Source organism: Barbatula barbatula (assembly GCF_947034865.1).
Source record: "Barbatula barbatula genome assembly, chromosome: 21".
NCBI lineage: Eukaryota > Metazoa > Chordata > Actinopteri > Cypriniformes > Nemacheilidae > Barbatula > Barbatula barbatula.
The window spans coordinates 13,240,866-13,267,509 of NC_136784.1; the positions used below are offsets into that span (position 1 = coordinate 13,240,866).

A 26,644-nucleotide genomic window follows, 5' to 3' on the forward strand; every position below is an offset into this window, starting at 1 on the left:
AAGCGTTTTTCCACAGATACAGCGACAGCTGGCGGCAAACACGAGCTCCTGCAGCACATTCACGCCGGTTGTGAGAAGGGTCGGCTTTTCTTTTTCAAAAGAAAAGTCTGAAAGTCAAGATTGTTTTGTAGAAAAACATTACTTAAAGACAATATTACTTTTATCATTTATATAATTATTTACTTTAATTCTAAGGTTAAGTTGTTGTTTTAAACCCGCTAGAAGAATATTGTGTTGCAAACGGGGACGGTGATTAAGCATCGATTAGTTTTTCCGATCTGCTTGGACGTGCCAAAGCCTGCATGTGAGAAAAATCTGTTCAACACAATTCATACTCACTGAAAATAATAGCATTTATGCATTATGGATTCCTGCTCTGTTGTTGGTTATTTACTTTAATAGCATTTTTGTTATTTCTCGACTGGGAGAACTTTTTCTTTGAAAAATCATTTTTGGCAAGGCAAGTGCAATACCTTTTCCGGCCTGCTGTAGGGTGCGGCGCTGTTCCAAGTGCACTTCCCGGCGTTTGCGTGTCTGTGGTGCGGATGGTTCGGGTTAGGCCGCATGTGCTATGAACTACAGTGTGCTCGCGTGCGTTGCCAGTTGTGATCTGTTTCATATTTGAGTCAGATTTATTATTATTTCTTTCTCTGTCAAAACAATAGTCTAAAAATGCCTAAGAAATCAAAAGAAGTGGCTGATTGGGAAGGCGGAGACGAAACACAAGCAGGTAATATTATAATAGTTCTTTAAACGCAACACCCTGATGATGATAAACGAGATGGAGCTGATAATGATAAACGACATTCGTTTAACGTTACGTGAACACAGCTTTGTCATCACGTTGAATGTAAATAGAAGGGTTGTGGCTCATTTTAATGTGTACTTTGCTTAGCACATTAGCTAACGAGAGTTGGGTTTATGCTGGTGCGGAGTTTTCAAGAGACATCGCATCATTTTGTCAGCAAGTTATAATTCAGGATAACGTAAGTTAACACGTGGCTAGATATCATTCTTATAATGCTTGGGTAGGCAGTTTCAACTAGGTCCGTTATGTCATTGCTTTTGACAGCGTTCTCTTGTGCAGTCTGCTTTGTCTCTGTCTGTATTGTGTGAACAGAAATACCTAACGGTCTTTATGGGCTACTTTTCTTTGTAGACAAACATGTCAAGAAAGGAAAGAAAGATAAGAAAGGGAAGAAGAGTGTAAGTAACATTTCTGTTCTTTATATATATATATATTTTTTTTCAATTGGTTATAGAACTTAAAGAGGTCATATGGCGCAAATACGTTTTTTTCTGTATCTTTGGTGTGTTATAAGTTGCCCATGGGTGTCGTAACAAAAGATGCTTGCTATCTAAAAGCGAACGCTCACCCAGACTTGCCTGAAACGCCCACAACCACACCCCCACAAATCTATGTCAGTTCGGGTATGATTTGACTAAGACCGCCCAAATGTTTACGCAAGTAAGGTGGCGTACCTGTCAGTACAATTGGTTTGGAACCTGATGTTCCAAATATGGTAAGAGGCGTTGCATTTCTGTCACACGCTTGCAGTATTCAACCAATCACTACGCACGGGTTAACCGGCCAATCATATCGCTCCTCGGTTTTAAGAGCGATGAGCTTTGTAAAAAATCTGCACGTTTCAGAGAGGCGGGGCAAAGAGGAGATACAAACATGCACGACATGTGGAAAATACAGTGTTTTTGAACCTTAAACGTGTACACATTGCATTACATCTAAAATAAATGCTAACATTAGGTTTAGCCGTGTCATATGACCCCTTTAATAATGTAATTTGTTGATAAGTGGTTATCTACCTTATCTAATTCCTGACAGGTCAAAAGTTCAAATATAAAAATATCAACTAATGATAAAAATGTTGTCTTTTTAATTACTTTGTTATCACTCGTGTTAAATGAGATAAAAAAAATGTGTCATCATTATTGTGTTTAACTGGTTTCATCCTTATAGTTTTTTGAAGAACTGACATCAGATAATAAACCAGATAAAGAGGAGGCGCCAGTAAAAGATACACAGGGGAAACAGGTCGGAAAATAATTCAATTGCATGCAATAACTTCATACATTCCAGTATGTTAACGCTTTCTAATAAATAACAATCAAATTAATGAATGTACTTGTGAACTGCTTTGTCATTTGCTGTCAGCCTCAGAAGAAAAAGAAAGACAGGCGGAAAGGCAAGAAAGGAGATGATGAGGATGAAGATGAAGAGGTCATGGAGCGTCTGAAGAAACTCTCAGTGCAGCCTAGTGATGAAGATGAGGAGGAAGAAGAGGGTAACATCAGCATACTTCAACATTTATAAATTTACATTTTTCATTTATTATTTTATTCATTTAGCTTTTATCCAAAGTGACTAACAAATGAGAGAGCATGTAACATTCTTGATTCTTGAAAATCTAAAGGAATCTGCTATGGTTATATGTAGGTTGCACAAACGTATCCGTATACACAATAAAAGGCTGTATTCTACTGGAGCGTGAATGCAGTGTAATGCACCGTTCACTTTACAAGCGACAAAACGACATTATCCCATTCATTTCAATGGAATGCTGACCACAAGAGCAGTAGCAGTTGGTGACCGGATGGGGCGTCTAGAGATGCGCCAAAGTTGAGAAATGTTTAACTTTATGCAAATGGTGTGTGACAGCCAATAGGAGAGAACGTGATCTTGCATGATTCTTTTCCTCTTCTGGCGACAAATTCGCTTGTAATGTGAACGAGGGGTTAAAAGTTTGTGTTTCACAAACATCAGACCAGCTATTAAACTTGACATGTTTTATTTTAATATTGCAGTTGTTGCTCCACTAAAAGGAGGAAAGAGAAACAAAGTAAGTTTTTTATATACTGTATTTACGGTATCTCACAGAAGTGAGTACATCCCTCACATATTTGTAAATATTTTATTCATGTGACAAGACTGAAGAAATGACACTTTGCTACAATGTAAAGTAGTGAGTGTACAGCTTGAATACACACAGCCATTAATGTCTAAACCGCTTGCAACTAAAGTACACCCCTAAGTGAAAATGTCTCTGAGGATCTGAAAACATAAAGATGGGCTAGACTATAAGAAGATTGCCAAGACCCTGAAACTGAGCTACAGCACGGTGGCCAAGACCATACAGTGGTATAACAGGACAGGTTCCACTCAGAACAGGCCTAGCCATGGTCGACCAAAGAAGTTGAGTGCACGTGCTCAGCGTCATATCCAGGGGTTGTCTTTGGGAAATATACTTATGAGTGCTGCCAGCATTGCTGCAGAGGTTGAAGGGGTGGGGGTCAGCCTGTCAGTGCTCAGACTATACGCTTCACACGGCATCAAATTGCATGGCCGTCGTCCCAGAAGAAAGCCTCTTCTAAAGATGATGCACCAGAAAGCCTGCAAACAGTTTGCTGAAGACAAGCAGACTAAGGACATGGATTACTGGAACCATGTCCTGTGGTGTGATGAGACCAAGGTGTATTTTGTTCAGATGGTATCAAGCATGTGTGGTAGAGGTCTTCTCGGGTCCAAAGATCTTTACCCGACCCGAAATGACCCGAATCACTTTTTACCCGAACCCGAGACAGACCCGATAACGTTTTTATTTTAAAGCCCCGACCCGAGACAGACCCGATAACGTTAGACCCGAGTCCGACCCATTGTACATGTTTTTTAAACCCGACTAGACCTGAATGTAAACCGACGTGTATTAATGAAATTGATATGGCAATGAACACGTTGATCCTCTTGTTTTGCTCTGGCAAATTGCGCAAACTGAGGCTAAATGGGTTGTGCAAATTTTAGCTGAATCACATCTAAATAAGTGACGACATGGCAACCACTCGCGCGAACATTCTGTCTCAACAATGTGTCCCAAACCGCGTAGTACTGAAATGTGCGCGTCTTTTAATATCTACTTCTGGTCGCCTGGTGGAAGTATGTTTTTCCTGAATACGAGTGTAACTACATCGAGTGCAAACCCCTGCAGCGTTGGAAACTTCGGGATTTAAATTCTAAGGTGATTTCAGATCACCACGACTTTCGGAAGATTTGCGTGGCTTTCAACCGATCGGCTGAGGGTTGGAGGAGAGTTGGCACACACACAAGCGACGCGCTGTTATTGTACAGGATAGTTCGGGTCTTCCTCGGGTCAATTAAGCAAAACAATTTTTTACTTTATATTACCCGAGACCCGAAGACACTAATAATATACCCGACCCGTGTCCGAAGCTCCCGTGAATCTTTTAGACCCGAACCCGCTCGGGTCTCGGGCCGGACCTCGGGTTTTCAGATCTAAGTGGACCCGTGAAGACCTCTAGTTTGTGGGGGCAATCAGGTGAGGAGTACAAAGACAAGTGTGTCTTTCCTACAATCAAGCTTGGTGCTGGGAATGTCATGGTCTGGGGCTGCATGAGTGCTTCCGGCAATGGAGAGCTACAGTTCATTGAGGGAACCATGAATGCCAACATGAACTGTTACATACTGAAGCAGAGCATGATCCCCTCCCTTCGGATACTGGGCTGCAGGGCAGTATTCCAACATGATTACGACTCCAAACACACCTCCAAGATGACAACTGCCTTGCTAAAGAAGCTAATGGCGAAGGTGATGGACTGGCCAAGCAGACCTAAACCTTTTTGAGCATCTGTCGGGCATCCTCAAACGGAAGGTATAGGAGCGCAATGTCTCTGACATCCACCAGCTCCCATGATGTCGTCTCCGGTCGCAACTTGTGAAGCTCTGGTGAACTCCATGCCCAAGAGAGTTAAGGTGGTGCTGGAAAAATATTGGTGGCACTTTGGGCCCAATTTGGACATTCTCACTTTTGTCGCAAGCAGTTTAGACATTAATGGCTGCATGTTGAGTTATTTTGAGGGTCAGCAAATTTACACTGCATCAAAATGTGTGTTAACTGAATACTGTATGGGGTATTTGACAAATGGCCCCATAGGATACATTTACGGTTTATATGTCAACTACCCAAACAGCATCAATATGTCTTATGTATAATTTACTATATATATAAAATGTTTTGCTTATTATTTTTACTACTAGGGTGGCAACATTTTTGCTGCTTTAGGTCAGAGTGATGAGGATGATGATGATGCAGGTGGAGATGATGAAGATGATAAACCTAAGAACAAGAAGGGCTCTATGGTGAGTGTTTCCTGCTTCTTAACATTTAGTCATGGAGATGAACAGTTCCCTTTAAGTTTTATATTTAAACTGAAAAAATAGACATATTGGTACTTGGATAATTAGTATTTAGTGGGAATTTAGAATAATCTGCATGTGTCTTCTGTAATACAATCTAGTAAATTATATAACCTAGTATTTGTTACAATAATAATTGCTGTATCGGGTTGAGTAGTTTTAATTTAAATTAATACTACATAATAATGAATATAGAATAAAATGTAATACTAATATGAATTAAATATATAATAAATTGTTTATTATTCGCCATTAGCCAGTCTTACACTCAAACATAGAATGGAACTACATAGACTGTTAACTTCAGGCCAGGCACGTGCGTCCAATGAAACCGTATGTACAATCCATTAGAGCTCGCTGCATATCACAGGGTTCCCACGCATCCTGGAAAACCTGGAATATTAATGATTCATTTTCCAGAGCTGGAAAACGCATGGAAAATGAAAGAAAGTTTAAAATGTACTGGAAAATCTTGTCCTGGATTTTTTATTTTTTCTCCTTAATTGAGGAAGAAATCATAACATGTACAGTTGGTACAAAATAATGAACATTAATAGTATAAAGTGCTCTGCAGGACTAAAAAAAGATAGAAGTATTTTGAAATACGTGGTTAAGTTTTATTGTGACGTAGTGACACTGCAATGTGTTGACGATTGAATGATCCAGATAATTGTGAAATGGAAAAGCTATTGAATATTTAGTGATTGTTTATTGGTACGCAGGTACTTACATTTTTTAATATTAATGTTTGCACAGTAGTAATGTAATGCGGTATACGCTAGGGATTGTTAATAAATAGTTTAATACCAGAAGCTTGGTGTGTGTGTGTGCATGTCTGTGTATGTTTGGAGAATTTCTATTTAATTTTAGTTAAATCATTTCATAAACTATGATTTGTAAAGATTCAAATTTTTTTCATTGTCTATTTCCATCGTAATGATTGTCCTGAAAAGTCTGGGACAGACCATAAATTGGATCCCTGATATCCCCCATGCTGCTGGTTAGGACCAAGACTATAAATAATATGGAAAATATGCTTTTCTAATGAATTACAATGTTGTGTCACATTTGTCAAGGTAATCAATTATAGGTCGACGCATTGTTTCAGCCTTGATAATATTGACGTGTTTTCTAAATATTCATCGCTATCGATATTACCATTGCATTATTGTCAAATGTTAGACTATATTTGTACCTAAACTAATGCATACAGAAAAATCGCACACCACAAAGCTCATAATATTCATCCTCACTTCAAGTCCAGTTATCCCTCATTTTCTCTACCATCATTCCTAGTGGATTTCATTCCATTTTGTATGTTAAGTTCCTTCCCAGATCCATTCTAGTTCTTTTTGGCCTTGTGTGACATTGGTGGCTATTTCGCCAAGGAGATTTATCCAGTTTGCATGATGTCAAAGATCACATGGAGTCACATCTGTTTGTGTTGCATACAAATGTGAATTACGCCGGATAAAATGCTGATTAAAACTGAAACATGAATTTTACATTTACAAGGACATGTGCCTGTTTCTGTACACGTATGTATGTGATTTAGGAAGTTGAGAAGGTAACCAAGGGCAAGAAAAAAGATCAGGCAAAACCTAAGGTATTAAAGGTGCGTACTTGGGAATGTTTCTTAATCTTAAAATTCCTTTCAACAGTTTTTCTGTCCCGCTTTTTTCTCTCGACAATTTTCTCTTTTACACTCTGAGGCAAATCTTCAAACCTAATGGAAACTAACCCATTCTGTACATTCCAGTCTGCCTCATGAAAGAAATGGTTAACAGTGCTGTCCGCACACATTCACAATGTATTTCATGAAACACAGGAGGCCTCTGAGGATGAACAGGAAGAAATGGAGAAAAAAGATGAGAATGAAAAGAAGGGAGTGAAGAAGGGCAAGAAAACTGCTTCTGAACCAAATAAGGTGAAGGTGGGTCTAGTTTGTGTGTTTATATTAAACAGCCAATGAATATAGACTGTTTCAGCGCAACAACATAAGCGGTATGTGGCCCAAACGTCATTTCCGGTAGACCTCAGCAAAGAATCTATAACTGTTGAGTAGTTTTAATGGTATTGTATTTAAAATACAGCTAATAAACAAAAAATATTAACATAAATATTAAAAAGAAATGTATATTATAACTGAACAAAGACTCGAAGTTAACTTCGGGCCAGGCGCGTGCCTCTGATCAAACCATCTATAGGCACTAAGTGTTTTGTAACCTGACAGACATCTTAATGTTGGCAGGAGAAAGATGAAGCTGAGAAGAAAGAACAAGAGAAACCTCAGAAGAAAGGCAAGAAGGAACAGCCAAAGGTTGGTTTAAGCTTGACACAAGCATTGAGTCATAGATTGATCTTCATTTGATTCTTATATATTTAGCCTGTTTTTAAGCTAATTACAACACGATGTGCATTCTGGGATTGCTTTTTCTAAAACTAATTACCCAAGTGTGTTTGGTTGTGCTTTTTCAGAAAGGAAAGCCGGCTCGCCCTCCTAGTGAAGATGAGGAGGAGGAGGAAGAGGAGGAGGAGAAGAGTGATGATAATGATACAATGATGGTACAATAATATTTACGCTTTAGTCTTGTGTTCCAAATATTCACTGTTTTAAAAGTCCATTGTGTTATTTATTTTGACACATATTATACATAACTATGTTATGTATATGTTTATGCGTTTTGTTTTTATTACCTTAGAATGAGCTTTTCTATCTACATACACCGCGGGTCTCCTTCCATAGAATTCACCCTAAGCGCACAAACTGCTCTACAGAGCGCATTTCGTAAATACTTTATCTCCTTTAGCAAAGAAACGAAAACGTGACGACATCTTAGACCGGTGTCAGCCACTGTAGTGCTTCGAAAGGGAGGGGTGGAGTGAGCCGTTGGTTGCAGTTCACAATCTCACTACTAGATGCCACTAAATCTCATACACTGGACCTATAAAGTGGCAATCCGCGATAATTTTGGGGTAAAAATAATCAGAAATCAATGAGTAAATACTTATATAGATCAAAGTTCCAAACGATTGTCTTATCTTACCTTAATTCACTAGGGTATGCTTATTATAATTATTTATAATTTGCTCTGTCGGGTCGCCCCGTGCAGGAAATTTGAATTTGGGGGAGTATCTCTTTGCGTCATTACATCACGTCAGGAAAAAAAACTATATAAATAGAAGTGGCTAGTTTATCACGTGTGTGTGGATGACGCTACAGCGGCACTGCTGCTGGTGACACTGTTCATTTTTATTTCAATTCTTGGAATTTAAATAATCAACCAGAGCTTTTGTCTACTTCAGGTACGACACGATATCAAACGCCACAATTGATTCTATATTAGTGATGTTTTTAAATGTTTTGCGTTGTATCTGGTATATACACGGTCACATGTTACTGTCACGTTGATGTACAGATGTGCTCTGATGCAGTGTGAGCATTCAGTCATTTAACACATACCTCGGATTCATCCGCGCAGAGCAACAGTGCCAAATCACAACCCATGTAAAGAAAATTACTCTGCATATAACTGACATTTAATGTTTCATACTGATATGGCGACAAAGAGGCCAAAGTTAAGGACTGCAGCTTTAAGTTTTCATAACATTTACCCACTGTTCATCTCTTTTTCTTATACGAAAGTGTGCAGAGGATGGGATTGCATCTGAGCAGACCAATGAAAATCAAGAGGAGGACCCTTTTGCTAACTTAAGTAAAAAAGAGAAGAAGAAGAAAAAGAAAATGGTAATTGCATTATCCCCCAATAAGATTAAAAACACAATAATAATATTTTGACTGCAGAATACTGATGTTTGGGGTCTTTGGCTGGTCTTATATTCCATAGATGGAGTATGAGCGTCAGGTGGCCAGTGTACGCGCTCAGAACGCTATCGAGGGGGATTTCTCTGTCTCACAGGCCGAGCTGTCCTCACGACAGGCCATGCTGGAAAACGCTTCTGATATCAAGGTCAGATCATTGACAAAGTTTTCTCAATCTGAAAATGTTTCTCATTTAAAAGTATTAATTCGTGTTTGATTGTCTATTTTTCTTTGTTAGTTGGAAAGATTTAGCATTTCAGCCCATGGTAAAGAGCTGTTTGTCAATGCAGACCTTCTGATTGTTGCTGGGAGACGATATGGTCTAGTTGGACCAAATGGGTGGGTTGATATTCTTTACATTTTAAATAGTTTGCAAAATTATGTTTTAAATATATTTCCATGCCTTAAATCACTGCCTTTAGACACAATTGTAAATCCTTGCTCTGTTTTCTTCCTCTCCCTGTATTTGAATCACAGAAAAGGAAAGACCACTCTACTTAAACACATTGCCAACAGAGCTCTCAGTATTCCTCCCAACATTGATGTTCTTCTCTGTGAGCAAGGTACAGCCCAGCATTATGTCTAATTTTGTCATCACCAACACTTTTGGTCATTTATCCCCCCTCACTTCTGTCTCTGACGTTCCTCAGAGGTGGTGGCGGGCGACACTCCAGCGGTCCAGGCAGTGCTGAAGGCCGACACACGGAGACTGAAGCTCCTGGAGGAGGAGAGACAGCTGCAGAGCCGCCTGGAGAAAGGAGACGACAGCGTAGCTGAGAGACTTGATAAGGTGAATTACAGTCGTTCAAAAACATGGATCTGATTGTCCTTCAGAGGACCACAACCGTGTGTGCATCTCTCTATTTCAGGTCTACGAGGAGCTGAGGGTGATCGGAGCCGCTGCAGCTGAAGCCAAAGCTCGTAGGATCTTGGCCGGTCTGTCTTTCACTCCAGAGATGCAAAACCGACCAACCAAGAAGTTCTCTGGAGGATGGAGGATGAGAGTGTCCCTGGCCAGGTCAGCAAAGATTTTGGACTCAGATGGTGTTGCGGAACAAACAGGTGTGTATGATGCTCAAGCGTTTTTTTATCTCCTTTCCAGAGCACTATTCATGGAGCCCACGCTACTGATGCTGGACGAGCCCACAAACCACCTGGACCTGAACGCTGTCATCTGGCTTAACAAGTAATTGATCAACTTCTACTTAAAAGGACAGTTCCCCAAAAATGAAAAATCTGTCATGAATTACTCACCCCTATGTTGTTCCAAACGTGTATACATTTCTTATGTCGAACACAAAGAAAGATATTTGGAAGAATGTTACCAAAAGATGTTTCTGGGGCACCATTGACTACCATAGTAGGAAAAATTTAAAAGGTAGTCCAAGCTGCATGAGAACTGTTTGCTTTCCTAAATTCGTCACAGTATCTCATTTTGTGTTTTACAGAAAAAAATTATACAATATTGTTTCCTACTTTGGTGGTCAGTGGTGCCTCAGAACTGTTAGTTGCTAACATTCTTTGTGTTCATCAGAACAAAGACATTTATACAGGTTTTGGACAACAAGAGGGTGACAAAATTTACTTCTTTAGTGTTCTGCTGGAGGTTTGAAATGACTTTAGTGCGAGTAAATAATAGAATTTTCACTTTTGGGTGAACTATTAGTTTAAAACAAGGTGTAAATGAATCTATTGATATGGCCAGTCAAATCCATCTGGCCCACATGTTACTTTCATTTGTAAAAGTATTATTCTTTATTGGTTGTTCATAAACCACAATCATGTCTCTTGTATTCTATTAAAGTTACCTACAGAGTTGGAAGAAGACCCTGCTAATCGTGTCCCACGACCAGAGTTTCTTAGACGAGGTCTGTACAGATATCATTCACCTGGACTATCAGAAACTCTTTTACTACAGGGGCAACTACCGTGAGTTTCTGTTCTAAACATCAAATCTATTAAATGATTAAGAAAAAATATTTAACATAGGACATTGCCTTGGCTAAATTAGCATATTTGATTTGCTTGTATTAAAATGCCATTGATTAAACATTACCGAGGTGCGTCTTGAGACAAATGTGGGAGTGGGATATACGTATACATAGCAATGCTATAACTAATTTCATTTTACGTGGGCTTGGTGTCTCTAGTGACGTTTAAGAAGATGTACGTACAGAAACAGAAAGAACTCCTCAAGCTCTATGAGAAACAAGAGAAGAAACTCAAAGACCTGAAAGCTGGAGGAAAATCAACCAAACAAGCTGTAAGTTCTTGACTTTTACTTCCTAATTTGGATCTTTTGAAGCACAGCATCTCATCCTCCGTCCTTTATTCTCAGGAGAAACAGACGAAAGACGCTCTGACGAGGAAACAACAGAAGGGCAAGAAGAAGGGTCAAGAGGAGGAGAGCAAAGATGCCACAGAGCTCATCAAGAGACCGAGGGAATACACCGTCAAATTTACCTTCCCCAACCCTCCACCACTCTCACCGCCAATTCTCGGGCTGTACAGTGAGTTACTAGACCTATATTTTTATCTTTCCTCTCTCATCTCTTCAGTTTGTAGTAGGATTTTGTCTAAAAAGAATAAAGTGTTTGATATAGATGATATGTTGATTGTATCCGTCTTGCACATGCAGGTGTTGACTTTTGTTATGAAGGCCAGAAGCCTCTGTTCAAGAATGTGGACTTTGGTATTGACATGGAGTCTAGAAGTAAGTTATCTTGGGGCGGTTTCCCAGACTAGGGTTTGGTTAAACCAAGACTAGGCTTTAGTTAAATTAGGACATTTAAGCAGTTTTTACAATCATGCCTTACTAAAAACATTACTGACATAACATTTAGAGACAAAACAATTACGTTTATGAATTTTAAGATGTGTCAGTGCAAGCTGTTTTAGTTTAGACAGCGCTAACATTTATTGGTCTAAACCTTGTACGGGAAAACGCCCCCTAGTGTCAACAAAAGGTAGAAAACGGAAACATAAGTAGATTTTCTGCAGTTTTAACCCACCTAACATGCACTAATGTTGTCTGGTTCAGTATGTATAGTTGGACCCAATGGTGTTGGAAAGAGTACACTCCTTTTGCTGCTGACCGGGAAATTAAATCCGGTAAGTAACACTTGCTTTCTTTAAGCCCATATTTGTAAGCATTATGACTTATGTATTTTTTCTCTTTATTTTAGACAAGAGGCGAGATGAGAAAGAACCACAGATTGGTAAGTTGTTTTGCATACTATGATGTTTTATACATTCATTTTTGTATATTCATTTGGGCATTTTAAATTTGTTTGTCTGTCTGTAGAAAGTAGGTTTCTTCAACCAGCAGTATGCTGATCAGTTGAACATGGAGGAAGCTCCCACAGAATACCTCCAGAGGAACTTCAACCTTCAGTACCAGGATTCCAGGAAATGCCTGGGCCGCTTTGGTTTAGAGAGCCATGCACACACCATCCAGATTTCTAAACTGTCTGGTAAGCACCACAGAAATACAGAAACGCTTCTCTATACCGGTCTCACAGCACAGAAGACGCAGAGAGACGCGATTCTGCGCTGGGTCATAGCCAGACTTTGCGCTATATGGGCATAGATAAAATCTATACGAAGATTCGACTGAGATTGGTAGTCGAATCATTGTCCTCCTATCGTAGAATTGAATCTTCGACTATTCTTGTCACACCTACATTCAGGTGCTATTTCCTTTTTAAAGACATATTTCTGATTTTTATTGTTTTCTAGGTGGTCAAAAAGCAAGAGTAGTCTTTGCTGAACTTTCTTGTAGGCAACCTGATGTCCTTATCCTGGTAAGGAGTTGTTATGTGTGTGTCCATTGATATAATCAATAAAAAAGGATTGAGGAGATTATTATTTTTTATGCAAATTTACAGGACGAGCCCACCAATAACTTGGACATTGAGTCAATTGATGCGTTATCAGAAGCCATCAATGAATACAAAGGGGGTGAGTATATTACACATTCCTTTATAACTTTATATTCATTAAGACTTAGATCATTCATGCTTTATCATAGTAAATATTTATGCTTCTTTTGAAATGTGTGAAATCTTACAGATTATAAACCAAATGTCAAACCATAGAATTTAATGGGAATCTGTCTTATCTAGCTGTGATAATTGTGAGCCACGATGCCAGGCTGATCACTGAGACCCACTGCCAGTTGTGGGTGGTGGAGGACCAGTCGATCAACCAGATTGATGGAGATTTTGAAGAATATAAGAGAGAAGTGCTGGAGGCCCTTGGTGAAACGCTTGTCCACAAGCCTAAAGACTGAACGACGGCTGGTATTAATAACAAGAATGTCAAACTGCATCACTGAAGGGCTTGATGAACCTCTCTTCCTTGCTAAACCAATAGACACAAAATACAGTTGTTTCTTCAAACTGAAAGATCATGCCCAGTACTCACGTTTGAACTGGCTGGGGGGTTTGTAGAAATCGTTGAGAGCAGTGTCGATGTAGGATGGGTTTGTCATGCCTTGACCAATCCCATGTCAATATTTCTATTAGATACAGCACTTGTTCTTTAGTATTAATGTCTGACATTCTTGTATTATTATTATATTCAGGCCATTTTATTTTCAACCGTTTAATTTGTATTGCAATGCTCGAAAACTTCAATTGCCACAATGGGACTTGTAACCAGAGAAAGTTGGAAGTATGCAGTGTATTAAGCACTAAAGTTGGATTATATTGTGTCACTGCTGAAACACGTGTAGTATTGAACTGCCTTGTAGAATTGGTAGTTTGTATCAAAATTTAAAATGATAGAATCCATGTGTAATGGATTACACTAATATTTTGAACCAGTTAACCAATAAAATGGCAGATGGAAAAGTTGTGTTAACATGCACAGTGTCTCTGAATAGCTCTGTTTGAACAAAATAATGCATCAAGTAGTTGTCATGTAAAACCAAATAAATGATTTTTGCATCAACGTCCATGATATAATGAATGTTTTATTTCAGTCTGAATCTTATGGCATAATGTAATAAGGGAGACATACATGTTCTAAGTTATTGAATATTATTTTAAGTATGCTTTATAGATCCGCTTCACTCTCGCCAGTTCTCGTTGATCTGGTACAACACTGCCGTACCATGGATACCACGGCTCTCCAGAGGTGAGGGAAGATGGGGCAGGTGTCTGTACTACAGCACCATGCGTGTTTGAATAGTCCTCTTTTGAGTAGTCCACATGAGGCAACTGAACCGGAAGTAAACCTTAAAGAAAGAAAAATTCACTAAAAACTGTATAGACCAAATAATGAGAAAGTCTACAATGTGATCTGGTGTGTGTACGTTTGTGTCAATAACAAGTGAAACCAGTATCTACCATGATCTTTAGCAGTATCAATGGCCCGGTTAAGTAGTTTCTGTTGTTTCATGCACACCCCTGGAGGAACAATGATATGAAGGTTAAGGGAGAGGTGTAAAGATCATATCTAATGACAAAAGAAAACCACTGTGATGTGTTAAGAGCGCAAACGTGGGGGGGTTACCTGTTCGAGTGGGATCGTACACAATTCCTGTGTAAGGACAAATAAACTGCTGCAGCAGGTTCACATTCTGCAGATAAAAATACACCTTACTGTAACATTAAAGGTTAATGTATACTGTAAAGCATTCTCAAATGTAAAAGTGAGATGGATACAGGCTGGTGGCAAACCTTGTAATGGATCATGACATTTGGATCCCGGCATATAGGACAAGGATTACCACAGATCTCATCTCCTCTCTATGGCAACAGAAAATTAATCCCTTTAAGGTCAATTAATCAAGTTGAGCCTTACTAATGCATAACAAATGACATTTAGAGTCAAAGAAAGAAAGCAGAATACATACAATGCATGTCTTCCTTGTCTTCTGTGGAGGAATTCCTCCCTTGTGGTTCCTTCTGTAGTCAGACCAGACAGGTTTTGATCCATATCGCTCGATGTACTCTGAAGAGAGAGAGAGAGGGGGAATTAAACCGAACAGTCGCGACTATTGATACGTTTCAATAATCATTATAAACCCATGTGTACCTTCACTTTTTAAGTACTCCCATGGAGTGTCTGCATATCTAGACACCGTCTCAGGGGATTCAGTGCCATCTGCAGATGATGATGATGATGAAGCACGGAGAGTCACCCGCTGCACTGAAGCAATGGGAGTTAACTTCCATTCACGAATTCCCTGTAATATAAAATGCATATGATGCCCTCTAACATCAACCCTGTCACGCTGTCTGCGTGGTCACCAAGTTATACCGTAAAGATTATACGATCACCGCAAGAAACATTCATCAAAACGATTTCACCCAACCAACCTGTGTTTGAAGATTTCTTTGTAAAATACTAGGAAATATGCGACTGATTACTATTCCAGTGCGTTCTAAGGAGGCTGCCATTTTGTCTTTCTATAAAACAAGGAAGTTGTTGAGAGGTTAAAGTTTACTGTGGCGGAAGTGGTTCCACCTTTTCTTTATTAACATATTATAGAACATTGACAAAAAAGGCATTCATAGTTTAAAATTCACAAACAACCTGAGCTTGCATAAAAATATTACAACACAATATTCATAATATTCCCATCAGTAAGTGGTTCCGCTTCATAGCTGACCAAAGCGATTGGATGGTGACATCGAAGCACCGCGAGATTCGAAGCACCAATTCAAGAGCACGGCATTGGAATTGCTCTCGCGATACTCGCTGTCATTTCCGAACTCCGCATCTCCACGAGAAAAGAAAAGAACACTACGTCTTATTTTACGTTAATTATTTACCTTAAGTTAAAATTACATTTTTTTGTCTATATCTGTTAATTAATTTGATCAATAGATAGTGATTTTTTTGCATTCAAAGTTTTTAATGCGCATGCCATGTATATACATAAAGTATCCATACTAACAAACATGTATCTAATACAAGTACCGCAGCAATCGCATTCCAAACAAACATCCAATTGCAGAAAGCATGTTCATGACGTAGTAACATGTTTAAAAAGACCAAAGGCTGTGGGGGATGGGCGCGCTCTTGAACAGACAAAGGTCGTTTCGAGAGTGTGCGCGCGGGCCGACCGCGTGATCATCAACTCCATTTTGTGTTGAAGGAACGCCCGAAAGCGCGCTCACGGCACGCCTCGTGACGTAAAAAACGTCATAACTATATAAGCAGAGTCCCACCCTTCCAGATCATTCCTGGATTCTTCTGAGGTAAGTGACCTGTCGGAGAAAGGACTCTTCGACTTTTTGTGATTTGTACGTCGTTTTTATTATTTTTTTATCCCAAAGTTCTTCTACCCAGTCAGTTTTGACAACACAAACGACTTCTGATGGATTCTGCAGAGTTTCGGAGCGTTTTCTCTAACATTTCTTTGTGCTGTTTCTTCGTTTCAGGTCTGAGTCGGTCTCAGTGAAGATCTGACGTCGAGGATTTTTCAACTGTGTACGAAGATCAAAGCCCAAATAACTCAGTTTTTCTACTCGAGTAACGGACATTTGCTTACTACGTTTTTTGCTCCAGATTGTTCAAGAAGGAAAAGCTAAATTTGAGCCACCACAATCCCGCCCATTATGCAATTTTTCAGCCAATAATGCTAAAGCCATGACAGTTTACGTTCTCTTAAACTGTTAAAAAGCTGAAAATTGTTGCTGTTAAGCACAATATATTAATAGCAACCCGTGACGCAGAGGAGAGGTTTAATAGTAAGTGTTTACTTTCAAAACAATTTGAATCGAATTAACCAATTGTCTTGCTAAAAATGATAAATTCCTAAACTATATCAATTAGTCTTAAGCGTGGCGAGCTAACTTAAACGTGCCACAGACAGTTAGGGGCAGATGGCATGCTGAGATAAAGCGAGGCAGAGCTAGCTAGCGTATGAGCTCACACCGCAAAGTCCGAGCAGCGGCTTCAACGCCCTGTTTCTCTTTGTGTGTGAGACGGAGAAATCCTACTGATTAATAACGATAAATAGCATAATAAGCTAGCCATCGCTGATCATAAGCAATCTGTACATAAAGATTGCCAGAGGCAGGAAGTGACTGAATTTAATTTGGGGCTTTTTATAAACTGACATCTTTCCAAAGGAGAGCTCCCTGGAACAACCAACGCAATCTGCACATAAAGATTGCCAAGTGCGACTGTGGATTTAGCCGAATGGAAAAATACCCCAGACTGAATTGCAACATCTTGTTTTTAATGTCGTTAGGTGTATTAGTTGTCGGAAATTGATACCGTTGGGCTCGTCTAATGTAATAAACCTAGGCAAACTGTTATGTATCACTTTATAGCAGTCTGCCTATAAAGATTGCACTCTGTGCTGTGTTTAAGATGCTTGAACGTGTACGAAACGGACAGCGATGGTGTTATTTGTCTTGTAGATTTTGCTTTAAAATGGCGGACGGGTTGTCGTTTACTCGGAGCACTAGAGGCAATGGTGGCTTTGTTTTTCCAGGCTGGATGTACGGAAAATATTGCAGTCCGGAACGGCTGTCTCGCGTCGCTATCATCGTGTTGTCGTCTTAACATCCGTGAGTCGCTTGCGGGTAAATATAGGACGTTGTAAACGAAGAAGACAAATGGCGGGGACAGGGAGAGAGACGGGTGTTTTTTGAAGAACTTGTTTTTCCAAAGAACTTGTTTTTCAAAGATGGCGACCGCGCACCGGTTTTGGTAGAGATATCACAACGAGTGCGCGAGACAAGTGGTTAAAGATGGAAGGCGTGGCTCAACCCGGGCGTCAGCGAATCAGAGTCGCCGCTCTGTTCTCCTGTCAGTTTATCTTCTTTATTAGAGAAAGCATCTTCGACAGATGGCAAATCCCCATGTGTGCGTTACTGGAGAGCGGATTCATAAGTTTATGTAAACGGCCTTTAATGACTTTTAATTGTCAGATCAACAAAGGAGTATTTACGCTGTATCTTAGAGTATCTAAGTCAATTTGTTCAAACGATTTCGTATTTGTTTTAAAATGAAAATAGTCTCCATTGTGTTAAACTTGAAGGGTTTCATTAGTTTAGTCATAAGTGATGTTGGTCATTAAATTGCTAGTGGGAACACGATTATGTTGGATGGGGTGGGGGGGTTCTGTTTTAATCTATTTTCTATTTTAATCTCAAAGTGAACCAGTACCTTTCCTTGAAATTGTGATCTACTGGCAACGTGTCCTCCCTCCCATGAAAATCTTGACATTTTCTTTATATGAATTGTACATTCTTGTTTACTTTTCACATTCTTGTTTATGACAACTGTGACGTTTCCAGGAATTGTGTAATGTTCCGTGTTTAAGGAATTCTGAGACTATAAAAAGTTCTTCACCAACCGTGTTACGGGTAAGACCAAACCTGATTTCTCACACGATATTTATCCGATCAAAAGTGAGTAATTTTGTACTTTTCGATTCAGCCATTAGTAGACCTTTTCCATTGAAAAAAGACTTTATACAGTACATAAATCACAGCGTTACAACTTGCATGCTAAATATTCATTATCCATATACATTTGGTGTTTGTGTGTGTGGTATGGCGCGAAACCCTCGGCGTTGTTAACTTTCTGAAGTCGTTTCATTAGTTTGCAGTGTGGTAGATCGTTTCGTTGCTGTGTCCAGTCGATTGTGTTGTAGCGAGAGGAACTGAAGGCAGAAATATTCCCTGATGCTCCGCGTGGGCAGGGCACATCACGTGATATATTTCTCTCTTAACCCCTCTTTCTCTCTCTACCAGAAACGCTGCCCTCGCCCCCACTCTTCCCACTACCGTCAAATAGTATTTTTGGTATTGGTATATGTCCATTTAAGTTTGATTAAAATGTGCAATTATTTATGCTTATCTTTGTCTCAGTTATAATATTTATAAATGAAGCAGTTCTGTTTATATTACTACGTGGCAAATACAGTGCAACTAAATATGTGGGCTTAAATAACCACAAGATGGCGCAATACAGCATAACTTAAAGGTCATGTTAATATTTTTCACTATATATGCAACACAGAAGTAGCTAAATGAAATAATTTTCTAATGTATGACGTATACATGTTTAAGATCTTGCATTTAAAGAGCAAAACATTTTCATTATGTTTAGTGTGTGTTGATGAACACACGTTTTAAATATAATGAAAGTAATGAGAATACAATGATACTAACATTATGAAAGTAATGAGAATATAATGATGACGTTTAGATGAGGAATTATACGTCAGGCTTTTCTATGTGGTTCCCAGCTGTCAGTGTGACAGTGCTCTTCTGTTTCCAAGACGGCTGAATACGTGTTTGTCCAACTTTACTGGTTCAGGAATGTAAACCGAATGATCATTCACCTGCACACTCTCCCAGTGCTTTAAGAAATATTTGTGAAATTGTAAGAGGTATTGGAAATATTTTCTATATTTTTGAGCTGTTGGTAGGGTTATCATTAAAACATTTGAAATAAAAAGAAATTGTGAAGACTATGTTCAACTCTTAAGTGCACTCTCCTCAAGTACTTTTCGGTTTGTTTTATTATTGTATTTTTCTTTCCTCTTGTTGTACACGAAATATTGGGTTGAATGCACGGTGCTGGTCAAAGCCATCACAGTATTATTTTAACAATGTTTGTTTTACCTGTAAACCTTTCCTTTGTTGTAATGTACAGTATATATGAAAAGCAGGTGGGTTGATGACAGTGGCATAACACACAAATATATTACAAAACCTTATTTCAGCAAAACATATTATTTATCAATAATCGAAATTTTAGATCCAAATTTGTAGATCATAAATTATACCATGTTTATGTAGCACCAAAATGGTCTTGTTTCTCTTTCGGCTCTTAAACCATAACACTTTGATCCATTGGCCCTTTTTTCTTGTAAAGCGTAAATATGAACAGACATCATATATTAAAAATGAGTTTCTTCAGTGGGTAGGGGGCTTTGTAGTCATCTGCATTATCACATTTAATTTGATAATCCAAGTCCCTCATTTTATTATGCACAAACATTATGAATTCTAGTAGAATAAGTTGTTGTATGAAGTATGTTTAATGAATGCTATTGTAAGACATGACTTTTGGACCTGACATTGAGCTTGCCTCGTGGTTTTGTGTGAGTGATAGTCATTTCCATATGGATTATCAAACCTGAATAATGTTGTGAGAATACATAGCGTGGCATATATAGCTCAGTAAAACAAACTCCACTCAAGTTGTTTTTCACTTATAGATCTCACTAATACAGACAGGCAGCTCTCTTGTGTTTGATCATTGGTGATATGGAGGCCATGAGCTTTTTTGATTTCATCTTACCCGGTATCCTCGGTTTATCATTTGTATGTTGCTTCAGTCTTGTGGTCACCTCGGCAAAACTTAGACTGAAAGGAATTCACTTTTTAAAGATTTTTGAGTTTTGTGCTGTTCCAGGGGGCTCTCCTTTTAGAAGCTATTCATCATTTTTAGTGTTGGTTACAGATTTAATGCCGTATCCTAGAACCTCTTTGTGGACAAAGCGCATAAATAACACTCTGTTTTTCTTTCTCTTTCAGTAAGCAGTTATGGCTGTGGGCCCAGTGGACCCCAGAGAGGTGCTCAGAGGAGTTGAAGCTCTGCTGGGGAAGGATGGAGAGCTACGGAGCCTCGAGGGAGTTGCCAAAGTCTTCAGGTGAGGAGCTATTCTCACAAAGCACACTTTTTAGAAATTCCCTAAATAACGTTGTTTCTAATACATTGTCGTCTTATGACTCTTTCCCCCATGCAGTCTCATGAAGGCATCTCATAAAATGGTCAGCAGATGCATGTATCTAAACATTTTGCTACAGACAAAATCACACGACATACTTAATCGGTAAGTGTAAAATCAACGTTTAAAAAAATGCAAGCTCTTTGTTTTGGAAGTGGTGAATAACCTGTTCTCGTCGACACAGATTTATCCGAGTGGGGGGCTACAAGCTGTTGAACTCTTGGCTCACCTACTCAAAAACCACCACCAACACCCCCCTGCTTCAGCTCATCCTGCTCACCCTGCAGAAACTTCCCCTGACCGTGGATCATCTCAAGCAGGTACTTCATCGCACCAACCCATTCAGTTCAAGCACACGTGACGGTCCCAGACAGTCTTTTAACATCTTTGTGCTCTCCTTCCAGAACAACACAGCAAAGCTGGTGAAGCAACTAAGCAAGAGTGGCGAGACAGAAGGTAATAGTGAATCTATCACCAATCATCCGTCTGCTTGCGATACAAGAGTTTAGATTTGAACCAGGTGTGTTTTCTCTTTCTCAGAGCTAAGGAAGCTGGCATTAGTGCTGGTGGAGGGCTGGATGGCTATTATACGCTCTCAGAGCGTCTCCAGTGGAGTCTCACCCAATGGTAGGTCTTCTCACTTACAACATAAAACCTAGGATGGGATTTATTGTGAATGCGTGTGCTTTTGGTAGTGTTTTGTAACCCAATTCCTTTTTTGCATCAGACAAGAAGAAGAAAAAAGATGAGGGAAAACTGCGTCCAGAGGTGAGGCCCCGCGAAAAGGCAGCGGAAGAGGAGAAGAAGAAAGACAAACCGAAAGCGTACGCTCCGAGTCACGCAAAGATCCGCTCCACAGGTCCGTCTTTCAGAGATTAGACGGATATGATTAAAATATCACAAAGTGTTTTCGTTTTTAAATTAAGTTCGTGTGTGTTTAAACAGGTTTGGAGGTGGAGAGCCCAGCTCCTGTTCCTGTAAAGAAGACCCCCACCGCACCCCTGCTCGGTGACAAATACAACATCAAGCCTGCTTTGCTTAAAAGACCAAGGTAAATACTTTGTTTAAAAATGTCATCTTGCCTGTCTTTAGTTTAATATTTGAATGAATTTGCATGCGGTTGTGCTTCAGTGGATTTAAAGCAGATGATAAAACTTTGACTTTCCGTCCATTCAGCACTACGCCATCTGACACACCGCCGGTGGAGAAGAAGTACAAGCCCCTCAACACAACTCCCAACTCTGCCAAAGAGATCAAAGTCAAACTTATACCTCCACAGCGTGAGTTTGCCCATTCAGCATCTTTAGCCTAAGCAATATGATTATGATAAGAAACACAACATAAGCATATAGAGAGCATATAATGAACTGAGAGAGTAGTCTTGGGTCATTTGAATTTATATGGTGAAAGCTTCTCTTTGCTGAATATCTGCGTTTTCTCTCTTTAGCGATGGAGGCCACTGGATTTTTGGATGCTCTTAACTCTGCCCCAGTTCCTGGCATCAAAATCAAAAAGAAGAAAACTAAGGCAGTCTCTCCAACCTCTAATAAGGTTTGTTACTACAGACAGCTTTTATGGATTTGAGAATTTGAACTTCACCCCTAAACATACATTTACTAACAGTGTTTTATCTCTCATGCTCCACCAAAGCCATGTCCGTTCGACAGTAGGCCACAGTCATACTCCGGCACACAGGCCAAACCCTCTTCCCCCGAGGCTTCCTCATCTCACACCCCTCCTCATGAGAACCAAGACCTGGAGCAGCCTGGCACACCGGTGCCCACCGAAGATCCCGAAGCAATGGACACCGGTGAGTCACAATTCACAGAAACCAGCCAAGAGCTTTCATTTACAGTAAAAGGTGACTGAATTGAAAGATTTTTTAATGAATATTTATTTTTATTTCAGGTGATAAACCGAATGCTCTCTCTGAACCTCGAGGTGAGGAGGAATTGTTGACTAAGAAAGGAAAGAAAAAGAAAAATGTTCGGTGGGCGGAAGAAGATAATCTTAAAGAATACTTCTACTTTGACCTGGATGAGACAGAGAGGGGTAAGACTGCCTTTCTGAGGGGATTAGATTTTTTTCCCCCTTAAAAAACCAATGTGGATTGCAACATTCATGTTCCTCATTTGATCATATTTGACCTTTATCTTTATTATAGTGAATGTCAATAAGATTAAAGACTTTGGAGAGGCGGCTAAACGGGAGCTGATGATGGACAGGCAGACATTTGAGATGGCCCGTCGTCATTCTCACGACACGATGGAGGAAAGGGTGCCTTGGACTCCACCGCGACCGCTGACCATGTTGGGTACCCTGGTCATTGCAGGTTCCACCAGCAAAGAGAAGGCGATACAGAGAGATCGAGAGATGGGAATTCTGCAGGAGATCTTCCTTAGTAAAGAGAGGTAAGACTAATCTAGTGATCTGGTATTATGTGTTTTTGAATTTCCATGTATTCCTCACTAAAAGACATCACAAAACAACATTAGCAACTGGTTTAGCATTCTTATTCAATAGTTAACAATGAGGGTTGTCATTGGCTTTATACATCGTAGTTTGTTTGGATCATGAAAGTGCTCCATGGTCATGAAAGCAAAAAGGTTTTGAGAAGTTTTGAGATTTTTGAAAATAAATAGGATGTGCTTTAATAACATCTTTATCACAACATGATATTTTTGAGCTTTATATAAACACTAGTTTTTCTCTTTGCAGTGTTCCAGACAGTCCTCATGAGCCAGACCCTGAGCCATATGAGCCCATGCCTCCACGTCTCATCCCATTGGACGAGGTGAGACATCCAGTCACTTGTTTTTACACAAATCCACCCTCATTTTTCTTTTCACTTCTGCATGGTATGACAAACTTTGACCTCATTCTGTGGTGCTTATAGGACTCCACTATGATGGAAGAGAATTACATGGACCAGACTGACCCCACAGCTTCTATTGGTCCCGCTTCTGGATCCACTGAAGGCTCCAAGCTGCCTCCTGTTCTGGCCAACCTCATGGGTAGCATGGGCAGCAGTGGCCGCAGCCCTCAACCACAGTGCGGCACCACACCAGCCAATAATAACCCAGCTGTTAACGTGCAGGAACTGCTGACTTCAATTATGGTAAGAAAAAATTAATACGATGGACCATTGTATTTGTTTAAACTAGATACGACTTTGATTTCTAAAATGTCTTTCATGTTTTCAGGGTGCTCAGGGAACGAACCAGTCACCAGAGGATCTGATCAAGCAGCCTGATTTCTCTGATAAAATCAAGCAGCTACTAGGCTCTCTCCAACAGAATCAAAACCAGAATCAGAACCCACCTCCAAATGTTCCTCCAAGTATGTATCATCCATCCAAAAGTTGTTTTTCAACATTGTTCACAGAACGCATAAGCATCATGTTTTATTTTGTCGTTTGCTGTATTCGTAGTGAACCCTGGTTTGCTCGGACATGGACCTGGAATGAACATGAACAATATGAACATGCAGATGCCCATGAACGGCGGCTTCCCACCAAACAAGCCCCCAGGGGGGCCCCATTTCAACCACCCGCCTCCTCCCCACGGCCACGGGCCCCCCTTTAACGCCAGTGGGCCACGCATGATGGGTCCCCCGCCCGGGCCGCAGGGCAGAGGAGCGGACAACGGAAACTACTGGGGTGACGAATCCATGAGGGGAGGTCCACACCGAGGAGGACACTTTCACCGGGGCAGAGGGAGAGGAGATCAGAGCTTCCGAGGGGGAGATCAGGGCTTCAGAGGACGAGGGGGACGTGGAGGGCCTCGTGGAGGACATAACAACATGGGTGGTAAGCTTAAATGCCTGCGTTTGCCTATATATATTTGTATGCATTTAACCGTAAAACTTTTGTCTGATAACTTTTTCTTTTCATTTTAGACATGTCAAAGAGGCCCATGTGTCGCCATTTCATGATGAAGGGAAACTGTCGCTATGAAAATAACTGTGCATTTTACCATCCTGGTGTAAATGGACCACCACTTCCTCCCCAGCATGGACACTAACAATAAAAAAGCTGCTGTTCCTTTAACCCGCCACTAGTGGGCAACAGGACTCAAAATGAGCCTTATGTACATTGACTGAATCTGAATCAAAGGAACAGGATGCGTGGGCTGGGATGTTTGCATCTGTGACAGCACAATTCCATCTGCATCCTTGTACAGTTCTTTCTTCATAAGTTTCCTCTTGAATCAAAACTATCCCCAGTTTGATGGGGTCCACAAACAATATGCAGGACTCCCAAGGAAAGTTACGAAAGGAGCAGAGTTGTTGAAACCCATTATTTACCTTTCCTGTAAATACTGCTTCCTGAAGATGGTGATTCATATGTAAATTTTTATTGTGCCGCTGTGTACCACTGAATCGACTGCTTAAGATTGTACCCTTTTGCTTTGAAACCACTTGGACAAGGTGTAGATAGTCTTCTGCAAGGGCTTTATTTTGGTAGTTTCCCAAAGCCCCGAGGTGACGAGTGCAAATTTACAAATTATAAACAAAGATCAATTTCAATTTTCATCATGAAATTGAACACAAGGTAATGGTCATATTGAAAAACTGATTTGTAGATTTTATTTTACAATACTTTTGGTTCAATTTTGTCCCTCTTGAGTTCGCCAGAAATATTGTTTAATGTTTTATTTCCTGATGTTTTCTATTGAAAAAGGGTAAAGTCCTCCTACCGCATGTGTAGATGGCAAACAGGCATTTGACATGAAGAAGTGCCTCGCGGTCATCTTCACACATTTCAAAGATTTATTTCAAATCTGAGATTAAGCTATATTTTATTGCACTGAATTGTATTGCTATTATGGTTCCTCTATCCTCCATCAGAATACTGTACATGTGATTCTCCGCTTGAAGGGTTAATACTACACGCAAACAATACCTTTTGTTCCTCTGCATATACAGATACGAACCTCTAAAGTCCCGTTGCATACTTGAATTCAGTCCAATGATCATGCCTTTCTATGAAAAGAGATCCCAGCCGGTAAAGAAATATCAACTACTGTTCCTTATAGTGTGACAATCAGAAGAATTGGTTGTGATTTTTTTTTTCCCATGTTGATACTGATGCTATTGTTTGATCTGCTGTGTGCGTTCACAAGTTGTAAGACTCTCAGACTCCGGAGTCGCGTCTTTCCTGCTCCTTCAGTGTTCAGATGAGCCTGACCTGGGCTACGAACCACTATCAAGGCCGAATTAATTCAGGTGTTTTCTGTGAAAACATTGGCCGTTGTGTCTCTTGTGGGACTAGTTTTTGTTTCTTTTTTGTTAATCTCGCTGTTGTTTTTCCCCATGATTTTATTTTGATACGAGCCTGATAATATTTTTTCTATCTGAGGTTTCATTATCGTTTGAGAGATGTCTATGCTTCAGAGCGCTGACTAAACATGAAAGGCATATTCGGATATGTAAAGTTTTTTTCTACGTGTAAATTAATAAATGTTAAGAAATGAATCAGATTGTGCAGTGAAGTTATCTTTACATTTTTTTTTACTGATAGTAACTAACATTGTCTGACATCACATTATACAATGTATGCATATATAATCATCATTCACGCTCGGTGCCTGTTTGCTTTCTTACTTCCAAATCCCTCACTGTTTGTACACCTCAAACAAGGTTATACTTTTTTTTTTTTGACAAGCTCACTAGAACCTCCATGTCTCCTCCTCCAGTTACAACAACCCAGTCAGATCCTAACAGTCCTGTGGCCGTACGTTTGCATTCCTGGCCACCAGATCCGTGTTCTCAGGGCGGAGTCGGGTACAGATGGCCGATGCAGTGTGTATGACGAGGAGTGGCCTGTGCACCCAACCCTCAAGGACAAATATTGACATGGAGAGTTTTGCCTATACTAGGTGAA

The 26,644-nt window shown here is 39.9% G+C and overlaps 3 protein-coding genes across 13 annotated transcripts; 2 read left to right on the forward strand and 1 right to left on the reverse strand.

Annotated features, from left to right (window-relative positions):
• The first annotated feature begins 23 nt into the window (after positions 1–23).
• On the forward strand, positions 24–14,018 carry abcf1 (ATP-binding cassette, sub-family F (GCN20), member 1). Of its 5 annotated transcripts, none has more exons than XM_079484412.1 (27): positions 24–730; positions 1,160–1,206; positions 1,979–2,053; positions 2,174–2,303; positions 2,824–2,858; positions 5,069–5,170; positions 6,783–6,842; positions 7,056–7,154; positions 7,479–7,547; positions 7,706–7,792; positions 8,874–8,975; positions 9,076–9,198; positions 9,289–9,389; positions 9,528–9,613; positions 9,701–9,840; positions 9,920–10,068; positions 10,153–10,236; positions 10,855–10,979; positions 11,201–11,313; positions 11,389–11,560; positions 11,689–11,763; positions 12,091–12,161; positions 12,236–12,268; positions 12,355–12,523; positions 12,789–12,853; positions 12,938–13,010; positions 13,175–14,018. In XM_079484412.1, exons 1-27 carry the CDS (start codon positions 673–675, stop codon positions 13,339–13,341), a joined length of 2,610 nt encoding a protein of 869 aa, XP_079340538.1. In that variant the 5' UTR covers positions 24–672; the 3' UTR covers positions 13,342–14,018. The 5 variants fall into 5 exon arrangements, with proteins under 5 accessions (XP_079340538.1, XP_079340537.1, XP_079340540.1 ...); XM_079484411.1 differs by having other exon boundaries at positions 43–730; positions 7,056–7,160; XM_079484414.1 differs by having other exon boundaries at positions 43–730; positions 6,783–6,833; positions 7,056–7,160.
• mrps18b (mitochondrial ribosomal protein S18B) lies at positions 13,886–16,120 on the reverse strand. 4 transcript variants are annotated; one of them, XM_079484422.1, is made up of 8 exons: positions 15,958–16,120; positions 15,377–15,466; positions 15,093–15,243; positions 14,911–15,008; positions 14,735–14,803; positions 14,568–14,634; positions 14,402–14,461; positions 13,886–14,289 (listed from the first exon to the last, which is right to left on the reverse strand). In XM_079484422.1, exons 1-8 carry the CDS (start codon positions 15,961–15,963, stop codon positions 14,093–14,095), a joined length of 738 nt encoding a protein of 245 aa, XP_079340548.1. In that variant the 5' UTR covers positions 15,964–16,120; the 3' UTR covers positions 13,886–14,092. The 4 variants fall into 4 exon arrangements, with proteins under 4 accessions (XP_079340548.1, XP_079340546.1, XP_079340549.1 ...); XM_079484420.1 differs by having other exon boundaries at positions 15,981–16,116; XM_079484423.1 differs by having other exon boundaries at positions 15,604–16,059.
• On the forward strand, positions 16,077–26,239 carry ppp1r10 (protein phosphatase 1, regulatory subunit 10). 4 transcript variants are annotated; one of them, XM_079484416.1, is made up of 19 exons: positions 16,077–16,261; positions 16,445–16,753; positions 20,567–20,682; positions 20,779–20,865; positions 20,945–21,080; positions 21,165–21,216; positions 21,301–21,387; positions 21,488–21,619; positions 21,706–21,811; positions 21,937–22,040; positions 22,208–22,311; positions 22,411–22,570; positions 22,669–22,812; positions 22,925–23,171; positions 23,479–23,554; positions 23,657–23,878; positions 23,964–24,099; positions 24,191–24,568; positions 24,658–26,239. In XM_079484416.1, the coding sequence occupies exons 3-19, from the start codon at positions 20,576–20,578 to the stop codon at positions 24,780–24,782; spliced, it is 2,403 nt and encodes an 800-aa protein (XP_079340542.1). In that variant the 5' UTR covers positions 16,077–16,261; positions 16,445–16,753; positions 20,567–20,575; the 3' UTR covers positions 24,783–26,239. The 4 variants fall into 4 exon arrangements, with proteins under 4 accessions (XP_079340542.1, XP_079340543.1, XP_079340544.1 ...); XM_079484417.1 differs by lacking the exons at positions 16,077–16,261; positions 16,445–16,753 and adding an exon at positions 17,144–17,581; XM_079484418.1 differs by lacking the exons at positions 16,077–16,261; positions 16,445–16,753 and adding an exon at positions 17,384–17,596.
• Positions 26,240–26,644: the final 405 nt, after the last annotated feature.

What these genes read in the sequence shown, in the direction of transcription:
- abcf1 (XM_079484411.1), top strand. Translation starts at nt 673, where the DNA reads ATGCCTAAGAAATCAAAAGAAGTGGCTGATTGGGAAGGCGGAGACGAA. An exon ending in AGAAGAAGAAAAAGAAAATG is followed by an intron (nt 8,976 to 9,075) that starts GTAATTGCATTA and finishes TATATTCCATAG; the next exon opens with ATGGAGTATGAGCGTCAGGT. An exon ending in TGTTCTTCTCTGTGAGCAAG is followed by an intron (nt 9,614 to 9,700) that starts GTACAGCCCAGC and finishes GACGTTCCTCAG; the next exon opens with AGGTGGTGGCGGGCGACACT.
- mrps18b (XM_079484420.1), bottom strand. Translation starts at nt 16,043, where the DNA reads ATGTTACTACGTCATGAACATGCTTTCTGCAATTGGATGTTTGTTTGG. An exon ending in TTTGGAATGCGATTGCTGCG is followed by an intron (nt 15,467 to 15,980) that starts GTACTTGTATTA and finishes CTTGTTTTATAG; the next exon opens with AAAGACAAAATGGCAGCCTC. An exon ending in ATGTCATGATCCATTACAAG is followed by an intron (nt 14,635 to 14,734) that starts GTTTGCCACCAG and finishes TTTTATCTGCAG; the next exon opens with AATGTGAACCTGCTGCAGCA.
- ppp1r10 (XM_079484416.1), top strand. Translation starts at nt 20,576, where the DNA reads ATGGCTGTGGGCCCAGTGGACCCCAGAGAGGTGCTCAGAGGAGTTGAA. An exon ending in GCTTTGCTTAAAAGACCAAG is followed by an intron (nt 21,812 to 21,936) that starts GTAAATACTTTG and finishes CCGTCCATTCAG; the next exon opens with CACTACGCCATCTGACACAC. An exon ending in GTCTCATCCCATTGGACGAG is followed by an intron (nt 23,555 to 23,656) that starts GTGAGACATCCA and finishes TGGTGCTTATAG; the next exon opens with GACTCCACTATGATGGAAGA.